This window comes from Hyperolius riggenbachi, chromosome 11 (assembly GCF_040937935.1).
Source record: "Hyperolius riggenbachi isolate aHypRig1 chromosome 11, aHypRig1.pri, whole genome shotgun sequence".
In the NCBI taxonomy this organism is placed as follows: domain Eukaryota; kingdom Metazoa; phylum Chordata; class Amphibia; order Anura; family Hyperoliidae; genus Hyperolius; species Hyperolius riggenbachi.
This window is the reverse complement of record NC_090656.1, coordinates 42,617,659-42,632,873: the sequence shown is the minus strand read 5'-3', so window position 1 is coordinate 42,632,873 and position 15,215 is coordinate 42,617,659. Positions and strand designations below refer to the sequence as shown.

At 46.0% G+C, this 15,215-nt stretch overlaps 1 protein-coding gene across 1 annotated transcript in view; it reads right to left on the bottom strand.

The window, feature by feature from the left end:
- Positions 1-10,147, bottom strand: part of LOC137537667 (deoxyribodipyrimidine photo-lyase-like) — a 37,943-nt gene extending 27,796 nt beyond the window's left edge. Inside the window, exons 1-2 of the mRNA XM_068259583.1 lie at positions 9,798-10,147; positions 6,483-7,380 (exon numbers count right to left, since the gene is read on the bottom strand). Of these exons, the coding sequence (XP_068115684.1) occupies positions 6,483-7,380; positions 9,798-10,016 (1,117 nt within the window). The 5' untranslated portion in view covers positions 10,017-10,147. The remainder of the gene's footprint in view (positions 1-6,482; positions 7,381-9,797) is intronic.
- Between the last annotated feature and the right edge of the window lie 5,068 nt (positions 10,148-15,215).

Sequence of the window (15,215 nt, the reverse complement as noted above, 5' to 3'; positions counted from 1 at the left end):
CCAAATTTCCCTCCTGGGCCCCTGAGCTGGCTGCTGACCCTCCCCCAATCATCCCCCAGCTTAACAGACTCTGCAGTGTCCCTGGGGAGCAACAGTTTAGATGGGGAGGGACAACTTGGGGGCCCCTACAGGCTCTCGGGCCCTGGGGCAGCTGCCTATTTTTTCCTATGGTAGCTCCGGCCCTGGGCGTGATGCAAGTGGCGTTTTCACCGCATCCCTGATGCAGGTCCATAAGTAAGTTACCGCGCAGCTTCTGCGTCAAGTTGCAGCGATCTGCGTCGGCCCGGAAGTCACGTTAGTCTACGACAACGCGTGGATTTTAAGAACATTACCATAGTGGCGCACATACCCGAAGCAGGAAGTGATGGCGAGCACGCGTCACTTCCTGCTTGGCCGGTGGCCAGACAGGGTACACCACACTATTTTTGACGGGTTTTTGACAGTGCAATGCAGTGCGTTGGGCTCGAGTCGACGCACTGCATGTGTAAACGCTGGTTTACAGTGTTAATACAGCCTAAGGGTTCAGATCAGGTGTCCTTCAAGAAACTCATTTAGAGCCCTGGATTCTAAACCCAGACAGTAGGAATAAAAGAAACACCGCTTAGTTCTATGTAGGAATTGTACATACATGTGCTCATCATGTTACTTCAGGAACCCTTTCAGCACACTTGATAGCTGATACAATCACATTAACTCTACTTATGTTATGGAATCCAGGCATCTGGTCACCATTTCCATTCATTATTCACCATTTCACTCATTATTTAAAGTAGATGAAATACGCATACAGGAAATATTCCACCAGTTAAGCCTGCACAGCTGGTATAGTTCTAACCACACATACCAACAGGCATTAGCTGAGCTTTCACTTATTTAATAAAATACCAGAATCTTAACACTTTCCACTTGGCAAAATGAATGCTGTAGCGTGCAGTACAGTCGTGCAAGGAGCGGATATACATGCTATACAGCTCTGTACACTGAGTGTGGTGTCACATGACACACTACACAGCACATCCCTCCAGTCTGCATGTGAGGGGGGGGGGTATGGAAAGTGACAATACTCTGTAGAAGGTCAGTTTCAGAATGCAGAACAATGCAGTTGGGAGAAGCCGCTAACCACTTGCATTGGGAGACAGGCAAGTAAAACTGGTGTGAACCAAGAAGCTGTCATTCTCCTTGCTATTTGTAAAATAAAAAACATCACAGCATTTTTAGTAACAGTTTGAGTCACACCTACAACAAGAATGTCACCAGAGCAGAGAGAGCACAATGACTTAAAGGACTACTGTAGGGGGGGGTTAGTAGGGGAAAAAAACTCTCCAGCCCGCAGCACCGATCAGGAAATAGCCAGGGCGATCAGACTTCCCCCCCCTTTTTTCCCCACTAGGGGGATGTCCTGCTGGGGGGGGGTCTGATCGCCGCCGGCTACCCGCACTTTCCGGGGGGGGTGGGTCTTCAAAGCCCCCCTCCGGAGCGCTTTCCGCCCTCCCCGGCTTTCCCTCCCTCTCCCTTACCCTGTGAGTGGCGCAGGACGGAGTTCCGTCCTGCGCCTGATAGGATAGGCTTCTGCCTATCAGATGCCAACGATCCCCGGCCAATCAGAGGCCGGGGATCGCCGATCTACGTCACGGCGCTGCTGTGCAGCAGCGCCGTGTGATGTAAACAGCGGGGATTTCTTCCCCGGATGTTTACATTATGCGTGCGAGCCGCGATCGGCGGCTCGCACACTGTTCACGGAGACAGTCTCCGTGAACTGGCATGGAAAGGCCGCTCGATCGAGCGGCCGTTTCCATGCTATACCACTAACGACCCGCCGACGCCTATCAGCGTTAGGCGGTCGTTAAGTGGTTAAAGTAGAAGAAAAACACTGGGCCTGTGTCCCCCCGACGTCACAGGGAGTGTACAGCGCAGGCCCAGTAATGTCTGCACCTGCACAGTACGCTCCTGGTGACGTCGGGGGGAGCGAGGACACAGCAGCACAGGCGCTGTTTTCTGACTTTAAATTAGCTAATTCTGCAAGTGAACCAGTGCGGGTACCAGAGATTCACCAAAAATGCGGAATGCCGAGAGCAGGTTGAGGAACCTGTCATATATGCTCTGCTCGGGACTCTGCAAAGGGAAGAAGGCATTCAGGAAGGGGAGCGAGATGCCTTTCCACTATCAGGCACCTGTTGGCACGTGCCCTGGCCTTGCCCATGGTCTGAAACCTATGACAGCTGATCACAGTGATTGGCTGGCGAGAGGAGGGAGGGCATGGATGGGATAAAATAAATAAAATAAAAAATTATTAGTAAAAATTACAAAATAAAACAATTTTTTTAATGGAAATAAAAAAAAAAAAAAAAAAAAAAAAAAAAACACTGGGGGTTTGATCAGACCCCACCGACAGAGAGAGATCTGTTGGTGGGGAGAAAAGGAAGGGGGGGGGGGGGGGGGGGAATCACTTGTGTGCTGAGATGTGCGGCCCTGCAGCTTGGCCTTAAAGCTGCAGTGGCCTATTTTACAATGGGGGGGGGGGGGGGGTGGTTAGAGGGAACCTGAAGTGAGAGGTATATGGAGGCCGAGGCAGCTGATTTTGGCGCAGTGCTGGGCCGATCATTTTGGCTTTTGGCTCCAACGATAATCAGCGCAGGCCTGGAGTTTGTGCAGGAGCAGAGTGAGACAGACCAAAATGGCCTGCACTGATAAGGACTATGGAGGCTGCCATATTTATTTCTTTTTACACCATACCAGTTGCCTTTTTGTCTTTTGCTGCAGTAGTGTCTAAATTACACACCTGAAACAAGCATGCAGCTAATCTGCATGCTTGTTCAGGGGCTATGGCTAGAAGTATTAGAGGCAGAGGATCAGCAGGACAGCCAGGCAGATGGTATGGTTTCAAAGGAAATAAATATGGCAGCTTCAATATCACTCTGCATGGTGGATAAGCATCCAGAATCGCAGGGAATGCCAGATCACCCCTATAATGGAAGCCAGCCCTGCCATAGCCTGCCGCAAGATCCAAATAAACACTACAAACTTAGCTAATTCTAGGACATGCTTACAAACCCCTTTTATCCTAAAGGTTTTCACAGATTTGATGAAAGCCTCTCATAGAACTCCAAATTTCCAAAGTAACAGAAACGGAGTGTATGCGTGACGGTAGGTGTGTAATTATGTAGGTGTGGGATTGTGTAGGCAGGGAGGGCACAGCAGGGATCTGTTACAGCGCTTTGATTAATGAAGTGGGCTGTAGAGATATCAGCAAGAGTGCTAAATTTGACATTTCATGTTTTTATATTATTACACTATAAAAGAAACTGGCGCTTGCTACATTACCATAGCGATGAATGGTCTGCATGCGGAATGGCGTTTGAAAGGTGAAAGCATGTGTCACCAATGCAGAACACAGAATAGTCATACAGAGAATGAGCCTCAAGTATCCGATTACCCATCATGCTCTGCCAATCACTAAAGATGTTTTTATTACAAAATCACATTTTTAAATTTAGATCTAGCAAAAAATTCTAGGCATATTTTCATTTTTCAAGCGTAGCAGTTGTCTATATTACAAAGGCAATGATGTGTCCCCCTGGAAAGTCCCTGGATTGCTATAATTTATTAAACAAAATGCTTCTTAGCACGCCATCTGTAATGCATGGTACACTGTACACACACACTGTACACACACACACACACACACACACACACACACTGTACACACACACACACACACACACACACACACACACACACACACACTGTATACACACACACACACACACACACACATTGTATACACACACTGTATACACACACACACACACAGTGTACACACACACTGTACACACACACTGTACACACACACACTGTACACACACACTGTACACACACACACACTGTACTCACACTGTACACACAATTTCTCATCAGATAGACTGGTTGAATTGATTATTTCCTACAGGTCCGATCTGATTTTTGACAGTTTTTCTGATCAGTTATGTATTAAATACATCAGAAAATCTATCAGAAAAACAATCGGAAATCAGACTTATTGGATATAATCGATTTCACCCCTTCATCTGGTGGAAAATTGCACAGTGTGTACCAGGCATGAGGCTGTGTTCCCACTTGAGCAGAGAACAGACATTTTTTGTCCGCTCTCTGCTCATAGCAAAACTGACAGTGTACGGCTCCCGTTATATATTTAGGAGCCGGTCCCGCTTGTCACTCTGCAGTGACTTACCTACAGTGGGCTGCTCTGTAGCCACCCCTTCTATATGAGGGTTTCCATCTTGCAGCTGTCAGTGCCACAGGTTTGAAATGCCCGCAGGGTTGGACTGGGACACTGGGGGCCCACCAAAGAAATTTCAACCTGGGGCCCACACATCCCATGATTGCGGTGAAAAAAGGGCGTGACCATGCACCGGAAGGTGGGCATGGTCATGATGTATTATGGACAGGGCCAAATGTACATGATCTTAGCAGCATTGTAATTCAGAGACACTGCTGCCCAGCAAAACTTTGCATAGAGTCCCCTCCTTCAATATAAAGTAATTTCCTACTTTGCAGAGGTTGCGACCGCATCGGGGCCCTTGGGCCAAAGGGGCCCCGAAGGGCCCTTCCTCAACTACAGTATTACCTCTCTATTGGTCCTGTGCTCATAATAATCACTTCTATAGATACTTTGAACAGTGGTAATCATTAACATGCTATTTCCCATCCCCCTTCTTGCACCTCTGACACTGTAGTTGCCATTGGCAGGTTTTGGTGCACCGTATCAATTGTTATGTATAAAGTGCTTGGGGGGCCCCTTTGTAAAATTTGCATTGAGGCCTACAGCTCCTTAGCTACACCACTGCTCTCAGCATGAGTGATTACAGCACTGAGAAGAGAATTTTTGTGCTGCAGGCAGCAATTGGAGCTCTGTCAGACAAGGAGGGGGGCCCACCAGAGAACCTGGAGGCGAGGCCCACCAAGGGCAAACAAACTGTACTACTGTGGCCCAGTCCAACCCTGAATGCCTGCATATTGTAACACATCTTCCCCGGGCTACAGCCGAACCACAGCGCACCATCGAAGGGGACACTACTCTGTCCGCACGAGATAAGGCTACAAGTGGGAACATAGCCTGAGGGCCTTTTACACCTAGGCGGTGCTGTATTTTTACCGCACCTCATTGCCGTACAATGAAAGTTTATGGAGCCTTTCATCGTGCATAGCGATGCAAGTGAGGGTTTCGCCGCATCCCCGATGCAAGTCAAGAACAACACTAACGCTGGGGCCCGGAAGTCATGTTAGTCTATGGCAACACGTGGATGTTTAAAAAATTACCGGCACGACGCTGCGGTGCGCATGAGTGGAAGTGTATTTAAACAATGCAATTCTGCATACCCGAAGCAGGAAGTGACGGCAAGCCCGCATCATGCTCGTGTCACTTCTCCTGCTTGGCCTGTGGCGCTGTGTTCCCTAAAGGCCCGTTTATGACGGTGCGATGCGTCGGGCACAATGTGTCGCATCACTGATGCTGGTTTCTGGTGTGAAGACAGCCGTAAGGTACCCATTAACAATACAATCTTGATTGTACAATCTTACCACATTTATGTAATATGAGGGACTACCTAGGAGTATCTCTTCAAGGTACAGTTTACCCTTCTCCTTCACTAAATTGGTGAGATAATCAAGATCATCGATAGGTACCTTAAAGCAAACCTGTGACCACTTCCACTGCCCAGGACCCTCTGACAGTTCACAGCTGTATGCGGAGCTAGAGGGGGGGATGGGAGAAGCCTCTGAATTATCCCAACACTTCCCTCTACTAAGGTGAGTACAGGCAGTGCCTGACTTACGAACACCCAACTTAAAAACGACCCACCAATACCAACGGCCTGAAAATGTGAAAAACATTTTTTTTTCAAAAAGACCTTGTAGTTTTTGAAAAACAAACAAACATTTAAACAAAATTCTAAAGAATAAAATTATTTTTAAACCGGTGAAAAAACATTTTGCTACAATACATAGAGGGCACAGAGGTGACACAGTAGGGGGGACACTGGAAGCAAAAAGGGGCATAGGGGAGGTACAGGGGACTGAAGGCACAGCCGTAGACTTAAACTGCACGAGTGCAGAACACTTCAGAATATGGAAGTACAACTGGGGATCTTTTGAAGGGGACAATGGCATCATGGAAGGCAATGGACCTGCAGCGAGGGACAGAGACAGAAATAAAGAAAATTTTATTTTGTAAAGTGGGGAAGAAGTAAACGCTTTACAAGGTTTATACTGAGGTCACCTATTTCCTTTACTGGCGACACCATAAATTCTGATTCGAAGTTGCGGTGTCACAGGGACAAGAAGGAAAGGGAAATTTTCCCAACAGCGACACAGACAGCGGTGACAAACCGGTAGAGATTCTTACTCAGCCCCATCCTGATCAAAGCAAAAAAGACAAATATGGCTAGAACTGAGATTCAATATTCTTTTATGTGAGAAATCCATACCTCGTAGTCCGACACCCTCAGTGCTGACTGAATACGGTTCATAGAGGCAGTAGGAGTGGTACTTTTTGAACACAACTCCATGCTTCTTTAAGTCATCTGAAATGAGGTCATCCCTTTCCTTTAACCAGGGCTCGTACAGTGCATTCACTATCACAGTGCCTGCTCCTGTCTCCTGCACAAGGTGGACAAGTTCATCAGCACAAGAGCTGTTCACTCGGAAAACCATGTGACTGCCATAGGTCTGCCCCAGAGCCTGGTTGAGCTGCAGCAAAGCATGATGAAGCCAGTATTTGGTGGCACCACCAGTGGCTAATGTGAAGTTCTGGCCAGTCTCCTCACTTAGACTCCAGAGAAAGACTGGGATAACTGGGGCCCCCAGCTCCAAGGCAGCTGTTAGTGCAGGATTATCATGGAGTCGTAAGTCTCTCCTAAACCAGACCAACACTGGTTTCAACGATACAGGACTTCTTGGAACTGAAGAATTTTTCTTTCTCCTGCTTTTTCTACTCCTCTTTGTTTTGTCTGTTGTAACTGCAGACTCTAGTTTGTAAATCTCTCCACCATCACAGCTTAGAACACAGTCCTCAGGCTCTGGTTGGCCGTTGTACATGTTGTCCACATGTTCTGAAGTCTGAAGTCTTTCCAGATGTTTGGAAAGCTTTACAGACACCAAGTCATCATTGACCATCATGGCATTAGTCGATTTCTGCTCTTCTTTGTGACGGGAAGTAGATTTTTTTGTAACATCAGCAAATGAGCCTTTACAACTGGAGGTAGGATGCCAACCTTGGTCCTCAGGGTGTAAAGCAGCATGGTCTTTGTAACCAGAGCCTTCTCCAAGAGATAATGCTATAGCAATCTCCAATTCCTCGTCGCAGTTCTGTGTGCAAGAAGATGCCTACAAGGAATATGAAAAGAAACATTAAATATTCCCTTAATTCACAAACATTTGAAATGCAATAATACATTGTGCAGGCTCTTGGATGTCACCAGCTATTCAAAGAAGCACAGGTGAAACAGTCATGTGCCTCAAGGCAAGTCTCGGGTCATCTTTTACATTCTTGGGGAGATCATAGATGAATCCGAGTGATGGTCTCAGGACTTCGCCTTCCTGTTGGCCATCATAGAAGGCATGGAGCAGCAAATTAGCAGATGTATGTTGTCAGAATCAGCTGAAAGCCAGTTCATGGAGTGCCATAATGAGTTCTCACCATGGTAAGATGCTGATAACAAAACCTCTAAATGCCAAAAACAGGAGGTGCAGTAAGTGATGGTGAAGACATCAGCACATCAAGCAAATCCATCCAGCGACACGCCTACTTGCACTGACCTCCATCCACACTGCAGAATGATGGTGAAAGCAATGTGTACCCTGAGAACTTTTACAACAGTATGCTGGCAACCCTGCCACAGTCTCACTTCCACTACCTACCGCATCCTATTAGATTGTAAGCTAAGCTCCTTTGTCACAGTATTTACTTGTTGTGTAGTATATGCAGATTTGTTATCACTGCCCAATATCTCTGTTACCACTTTAACAATAAAGTCCAATAATAAATATGATGTCCTAAACTACAAAACATCTGATGTAGTCATCAATAAATTATTTCCAGTAACGGATCCTAGTTTTGCTTATGATCATAACTACAAATCATGCCAGCCCCCCCTCCAGTAAAACTTTAATGGTTCTTCCCAACGTTTACATCCCTTCCCTGTGGTGACCCCAATGGGCAGGAGGACAATCTGTCAGGTATCAAATAATAAATGTGGTCACCAAAACCCACACCTGCTCTGGAGGGGTGGCCCTGTACCAGAAGGATGGTGTGTAAGAGGTCTGGGTCTTCACAGCACAGGGCCCCAAGTGTTGCTCCCCCAACAGTCACACCTCTTCTTATGTCCCAAAGTAGTAAAGTTACATTGTGCAACACGAAAACTCTTGTTTTCCACCTTAACCACATCCCCTCAGCTGCACAGCCTGTACACAAATGGGAAGGTGTCCGGTAGGCAGGGCAGAAAATTAGGAAAAAGGGCATGCTTCGCTTTCTCTTTGGTGCTAGTCTAGAAGACCCAGCATGAAACCCCATAGAGAATTTCAGCTAATGTGATTGGGTGGGTGGCACCTTCTCAAACGGCTAAGTTTCCAATACGTTGTAGTAAACTATGCCCTCACTAATCCACCAATTGCAATGCTTCATGCTGTAGAGGGTATTGAGATTGGAGAACTGTTCCCTATGAGGATTCCTGCTGGGAACCATAAAGTAGACAAGCCCCGCCGACAGTTTCAATACCATTAGCACTCATATTAGGCAAGTATGAGAATTTTCAGACTAGGTTACTTGTGTTTCGCCTATACAAATCCTGCTTACTTAATAAAGCCAGAAGGTGTATAAGAACACAGCTGCTAAGGTGTATAAGAACACAGCTGCTGTTGGTGCTCAGGAGATACGTTCGTTAATAATGATTAAATCACCCAGCATGCATTTCAAACCTGTGGCACCGACAGCAGCAAGATGGAAGACTTGATATAGAAGGTGGGCTACAGAGCAACCCCTGTAGGTAAGTACATCGACGCTGCCCCTAACAAAAGCACACATGGTTTTAAGTATTTTTACACATATGCAGAAAAGAGGTGCTTAAAGGAAATCTTAAAAGTGTACCAAAGATCAACTTCCAAAAAACGATACTTACCAGGGGCTTCCTTCCCTCCTCCTAAACACATATGAGCCCCACACCATCCTCCGGCGGTCAGCCCTGGTAACTTGCTCGCATCCAGTCTGGGTCTACTGCGCATGACCTGGACCGATGTCACTGAGCAAGTTACCGGGGAGGACGGCATGGGACTCACAAATGTTTATGGGGCTGGAGGAAGCCCCGGGTAAGTATTGATTTTTGCTAAAAAAAAAAACTTGATCTCTGGTTTCCTTAAAGTCTTAAAAAAAAGCAGTGTAACTTACCAGGAGCTTCTTGGAGCCCCCTTCAGTCATCCTGTGCCTGTGTTGTCCTTCCACAGCCCACCAGCGGCGACCCCCTCAAAGCTGGCCTGCTAAGTGCCTCCTCATCGTGTCCCCATGCACATGCACAGTAGCCTGCAACTGGGCAAGACCGGCCAGCCTTGAGGGGGTCACCGCTGCTTGCTGGAGGGTCGTGGAAAGATGGTCTGAGCACAGGATGACTGCAGGGGTCTGCAATAAAGCCCAGGGAACTTAAACTGCTTTATTTTTTACTACCCAATACATTTATGGCAGCCATAGACTGACACACTACAGGTTACCATGTAATGGGTGCTGGTGGTAGAATAAATGCTGAAGCAGTTACCTGGAGGTAGTATGCACTGTGTATCTGCAGCAGCTGTGAATACAGGGCAGGGCTGCTCCTGCTCAGGCTCTGTATGAGGTCAGGGAACTGGGAATGGGTCTTGTGCTCCCCCAGTAAAGACAGTATCATGCAGAAGAATTCCTCAGCCTGGATCTGCCCCTGCAGCAGCTGCTGCTTCATGCTGCCAATCTCAGAGAGCTGCCCCGTCTCCATTGTCATCTGCTGCCTCTGCTATCCTTCCTCCACTGCCTTATACAATCACCACCAAACTGTGTTGTATAAGTCTCACCTCTCACCTTCCCCCTCTGGCCTTAGAAAACCCAATCATGCTCAGTAGCTACATGCATGCATCTGTCAGCCATCTTTGTTAAGGGTGCTAGCAGCAACGTGTGCATGAGACTAATGGCAAACTACAAATCCCATGATCCTCTGTAATTGCTTGGAGAATGAAAGAATTCTAGCATAGCACGCTGAACTGTTTACGTCTCATTCTCTTGGAAAGTTCCACTTTTCTCTGAAAACTTTTGTTTCAGGCAATAGAAATGTTCAAATCAAAGTGCTTATTAGCTGTTTAGCATGGGATTGCATGTACGACATAGCGTGTACAACTATAGCCACCAGAGCTGCGCAAAATAATCTGTAGTTTTTTTTGTTTGTTTGTTTTTGCTTACGCAAACCGGAATTAGAAGAGGCTGAACCAAAACTTTGCACAGGTTACTCAAACTCAAGAATTGATGATTTATTGGCAGGTTGATTAAATAAATCAGGTGTAGTATTGCATCCAGCGTAATTTTAAGTACTTTTTAACATTAGGGTATGTCCCTTTAAGAATTTCTGCTGCACACTAATTTCCCTTATTTTTGTTTTGTTTTAGGCTTTCATCTTATCAACCACCTGGACACTGCTATCGGACACTGAATTTGCTCAAGAATCTCCACTTTGTGTACTTTTGTTTGTGTCACTAGCTTAGCTTCTGTTTCCTGGTCGGCAGGCATCACTGCACATGTGCGGCGGCCATCTTGGGAGTGGCCTTTTGGCTGCCTGGTTGGCCTGCCTCACTATGTGATGCCAGCCGGAACCGGAAGTGACATCGTGATGCCGAGACGCATGCCTCGTATCATCATTGATGCCAGAGGGCCGGCCCCGGTGTCCAGGTGGCTCACATTAGGCATAGGAAGCAGTATATAAGGTGCGTTCAAGCACCCAACAGCTCAGCACTCACTGCAGCAGTACCTGGCTACCCTCTGAGGAAGGAGTATTCACTCCGAAACAGCGCTGTCAGGGTAAATGGATCTCTGAGCACTTTTTGTTTCTTGGCATCCCCTGCATCCCTGTAGCTCTACTTGCTCTTTTTGAACTCTGATGCTTTTTTCTCATTGTAAACTATGCAGGGTGATTTTCTGTGCAGTTAACTGTGTGTACATTTTGGATTGTTAGCCATTTGTTCAAATACTATATTATACACATCACTTGCTGCTACTTGTCTAGCAACCTAAACTTTGTACATATGTTTCCTGCGTCTGTTTTGTGCTCTCACTGGATTGCATAAGGTTTCAGTCATTCCAGTTTAACTGCTATGCTGTGTGCTTCAACTTTTTCTGCTAATGCTGTATGTATTTTTGCCTTTGTCAATATATATATTCACTAAGCAAAATTGGTGTGCTGGTATTTTTCTAGTTACATTGTTATTTAGGACCTCCCCACGGGTCTGTCTTACTGTACCAAGCACCCAGCAGATCTGCTTCATACTATGCTCAGGGTGTGCAAACCTCTTATTTAATATTGTCTCTGATTAAATAATCAAGCCTTAGGCTACTTTCACAGTGGGACGTTGCGTTTTGATGTGACATTAAAGTCGCAACGCAAACTAAGCAACGTCCCAAAAACTCACAACGCAACTTAATGCCCCGTTATCGTCACATTCAGGCAATGAAAAGTCTGCTTCCAAGTCATTACTGAGCATGTGCAAACAGTCCAACGCAGTCAATAACGTGTATAACGCACAGAATGCAGCACTTTCTAATAACGCTACACATTACACACAAACGCAACGTGTGCACTGTTAACGTCGCACTGTGAAAGAGGCCTTAAGGCTTTGTTCACATTAGGGGCATTTTAGAAAAATGTAAGCGCGGGCGTTTTTCTAAAACACACAGAAAGCGGTTACACCATGTTGTGCTATGGTGTAGTTCAGACTAAAGCGTTCCGTGCGCTGTCAGGTTGTAAAAGCGGTGCATGGGGCGTTTTTGCTATAATGGAAGCTATAGACAAAACACAAAACGCTCACAAAACCGCTTTGTGCAGCGACTGCGTTCGCATTTTTAAGAATAAATACATTGTATTTATTCTTTTCCGGATCAAAGAGTTTACTTCCTGACTTGTGTCAGGGAGGAAATTACAAAACCACTCGGAAATAAACGCTTAGAAAACCGCTAAGCACAAAAAAGAATTGCCCACCCAAGCGCCGGGAATCGGAAAGAAAAAAAACGCCTAAAAAAAAGCCCACCGCGGACGGACACGCTAGCCGAACGCAATGTGAACAAGGCCTTAAAGGACTACTATCGTGAAAAAAGTAGGCAGTTAAAATGACAGAACAGACAGGTTTTGGGCCAGTCCATCTCCTCATGGGTGATTCTCAGGATTTTCTTTGTTTTTAACAACATTTTCTGAACAGCAGTTGCAAAGTCTAACTGACATGATAGTGAGTAGGGAGACTGGCGGGTTTCTTACTATTTTTACAGTTAAAGGACCACTACCGCGAATCATTTAATTTTCACCTATCCCACAGTAGATAAAATAAGTATATAGAAGCCTTTCCGTGTCTTTTTTTGTTTTGTTTTTTTGTGATGGCCCTTTAATTTTACATATATCACTGTATTCTGGGTCCGTCAGACCCTGACATAACGCTGACAGACTTTTGTAACCAGCAGTCACAGCAGGAGGAGCCTTGTCAGGTTTTGGGGGGGGGGGGGACAAATGGTTTAGCCCTGCTTTATCAACTGTCGAAAACTGTACTGTACAGCTCACCTGCTGCCCTTCCCCCATCATGACCTGACCCGCACTCAAGCATCAGCAGGCTTTGCGGGAGACAGCTGTCAGCGCAGACTGCTGTGCAATGAGCCACTCTTTCCCTCATCCTTTCACTGAGTGTCTGACAGTGATGACGGGCGGCTAATGAGCCGCTGTGCCGTCCATTCCGCGGCTCTTCCCCTGATGACGTACAGCTCATTGAGCCGTTGTGTAATTATTACAGCTACCAGCATATGTCACGGATGACACCTACTCACATTGCTCTGCAGCTTTGTAGCTTCAAGGCAGGGACATAAGTACAGGGGAGCACCCTCTGAAACAGCAGGGGGACCTAGAGCTGTAATCAGGCCCCTACAAAGCTTCCATTTTAACCAGTAAAGGGGCCCATCCTTCAGATCAGGTGTTTTTGTGGCTGCACCTGTTATGGGTGTGAAGATTATGATGACTGCACTTGTTTTAGGACCCTTGAATGATAGGCTCCCAGGTTGTGAGGATCACCAGGGGAAGGCAAGGAAAAGGGTCCCATCAAAGCTTTCCTGGGGGGGGGGGGGCATGATTTGGAGGGGGGGGCACTGCCTTTGACATGGGAGACCAGGGTTCAAATCCTGGCTAGGATCAGTACCTATTCAGTAAGAAGACCTTGAGCAAGATTCCCTAACACTGCAGGGTGGCCTCTTGAGCGTGCTTCAGTGGCTGCAGCTCTGACAGCGCTTTGAGTCTAGAAAAGAACACACCTGATAATAGTCTTAACGACTAGTAACTACTTATCCGCCAACCCTATTGCTATCACTTTGTTCCTTGTAGTTAGTGATATGTGTCCTGATGCTCTTTTAAGTATTTAATAAAAGTTACATTTTAATATTTACTCTCTCTACAAGGTTAATTCCTTTGTGTATAGCGCTTTGAGTCTGACAGGAGAAAAGTGCTATACAAATGTTAGCATTATTAACAATTCTGTTTTGTTAATAATATGCAGTCAAGCAATGACACTGGCGGTTCCTGGAAAAGAAATTCCCGTATAATACTTCAGTGCGCACATAGCCACCTGTTTATTGGGCAACACCATTGGAGGATGCAAATGACTGTTTAACCACATTCGCTGAAACAGGTCTGCGCTGCTTGGATGTGCAGCGTCAGGTATATTTATGGATGGAAACAGATGCAGTATAAACTGGTATCAACCAGAACAGCCACTATAGCTCAGTATAGCTTTGGTTGATTCATTAACCTTTCTTAGGGTCATTATTGTCTGTTGTATCTCATATTCTAACTTTAGTGTTTTCATATTATCTCATTAACTAGTAGTAACATTAACTAATAACAAGCCCGTGACCAAGTAAATCATTTTTTTCACTTAAAGGAAAGGTTCAGGGAAGCTACGAAAAAAATAAAAATCCACATCCACTTACCTGGGGCTTCCTCCAGCCCGTGGCAGGCAGGAGGTGCCCTCGGCGCCGCTCCCGGTGCTCTCCGGTAGCCGACCTGGCCGGTGGCCAGGTCAGGCCTCTTCTGCGCTCCATTGTGCGTTCCACGCCGGTCATCGGACGTCCTCCGGGCTGTACATGTGGATTTTTATTTTTTTCGTAGCTTCCCTGAACCTTCCCTTTAAGTTTCGCAAGGAGCTGCATCACTCATAATTTCTATCCAATGTGCAGCAAAAATCTTTCAAAATTATGATTGGACCAGATGTAAAATGTGGGTCTATCAGACACAGTGGGGAGCGGTGGTTGATGATGGCCCGTAGTGTTGCGCTGTATGGAATAGCATTTACACCTGTAGATTTACAAGCATTGGTAATATAGTGTTTCAACAGACTGGTCACCACCTACCTCTGGAGAAGCGACAGCGGTTGTGGAACGTGTGAGGTGGGCAGGGGCAGGCGGGCAGACACCCGACTGCACAGACACCAGATAACTATTGCCTTTTGGGGCAAAGCTGTTATTTCAGATTGTGATGTGTGTTGTCTGCAGCAGCCAATGCATAGTATTTATTGGAGGTTTCAGGGCTGATTATTGTTTGGCCAACCGTGCCAAGGCAGCAGTACAATCACACATTAGTGGTCTATATTCCCCTTTGGTGACAAATCTATTGAAACATTATTACCGTTATTGCTTATAAATCAGGGATGAAACAGTTTTGATATATTGTGAATTGACTTGATCTCTGTTCCGTCTGTCCCTGTGATTTTAAATGGTTTTAAATGGTTTTACCGTTTGAAATACATTCTCTCAATAGAATGTAACCACAGGCTCCTTGCGAGGTGTTACTAGTATGCTTTTGGCTTAATATGGAAGCTTTGTTCTTTTTTTTGTGTTTAATATCTATATTTTCCATGGCAGCAACTACCATAGTGTTTATTTTTTTTTGCTGTGTTCTTTTGTATCTGGG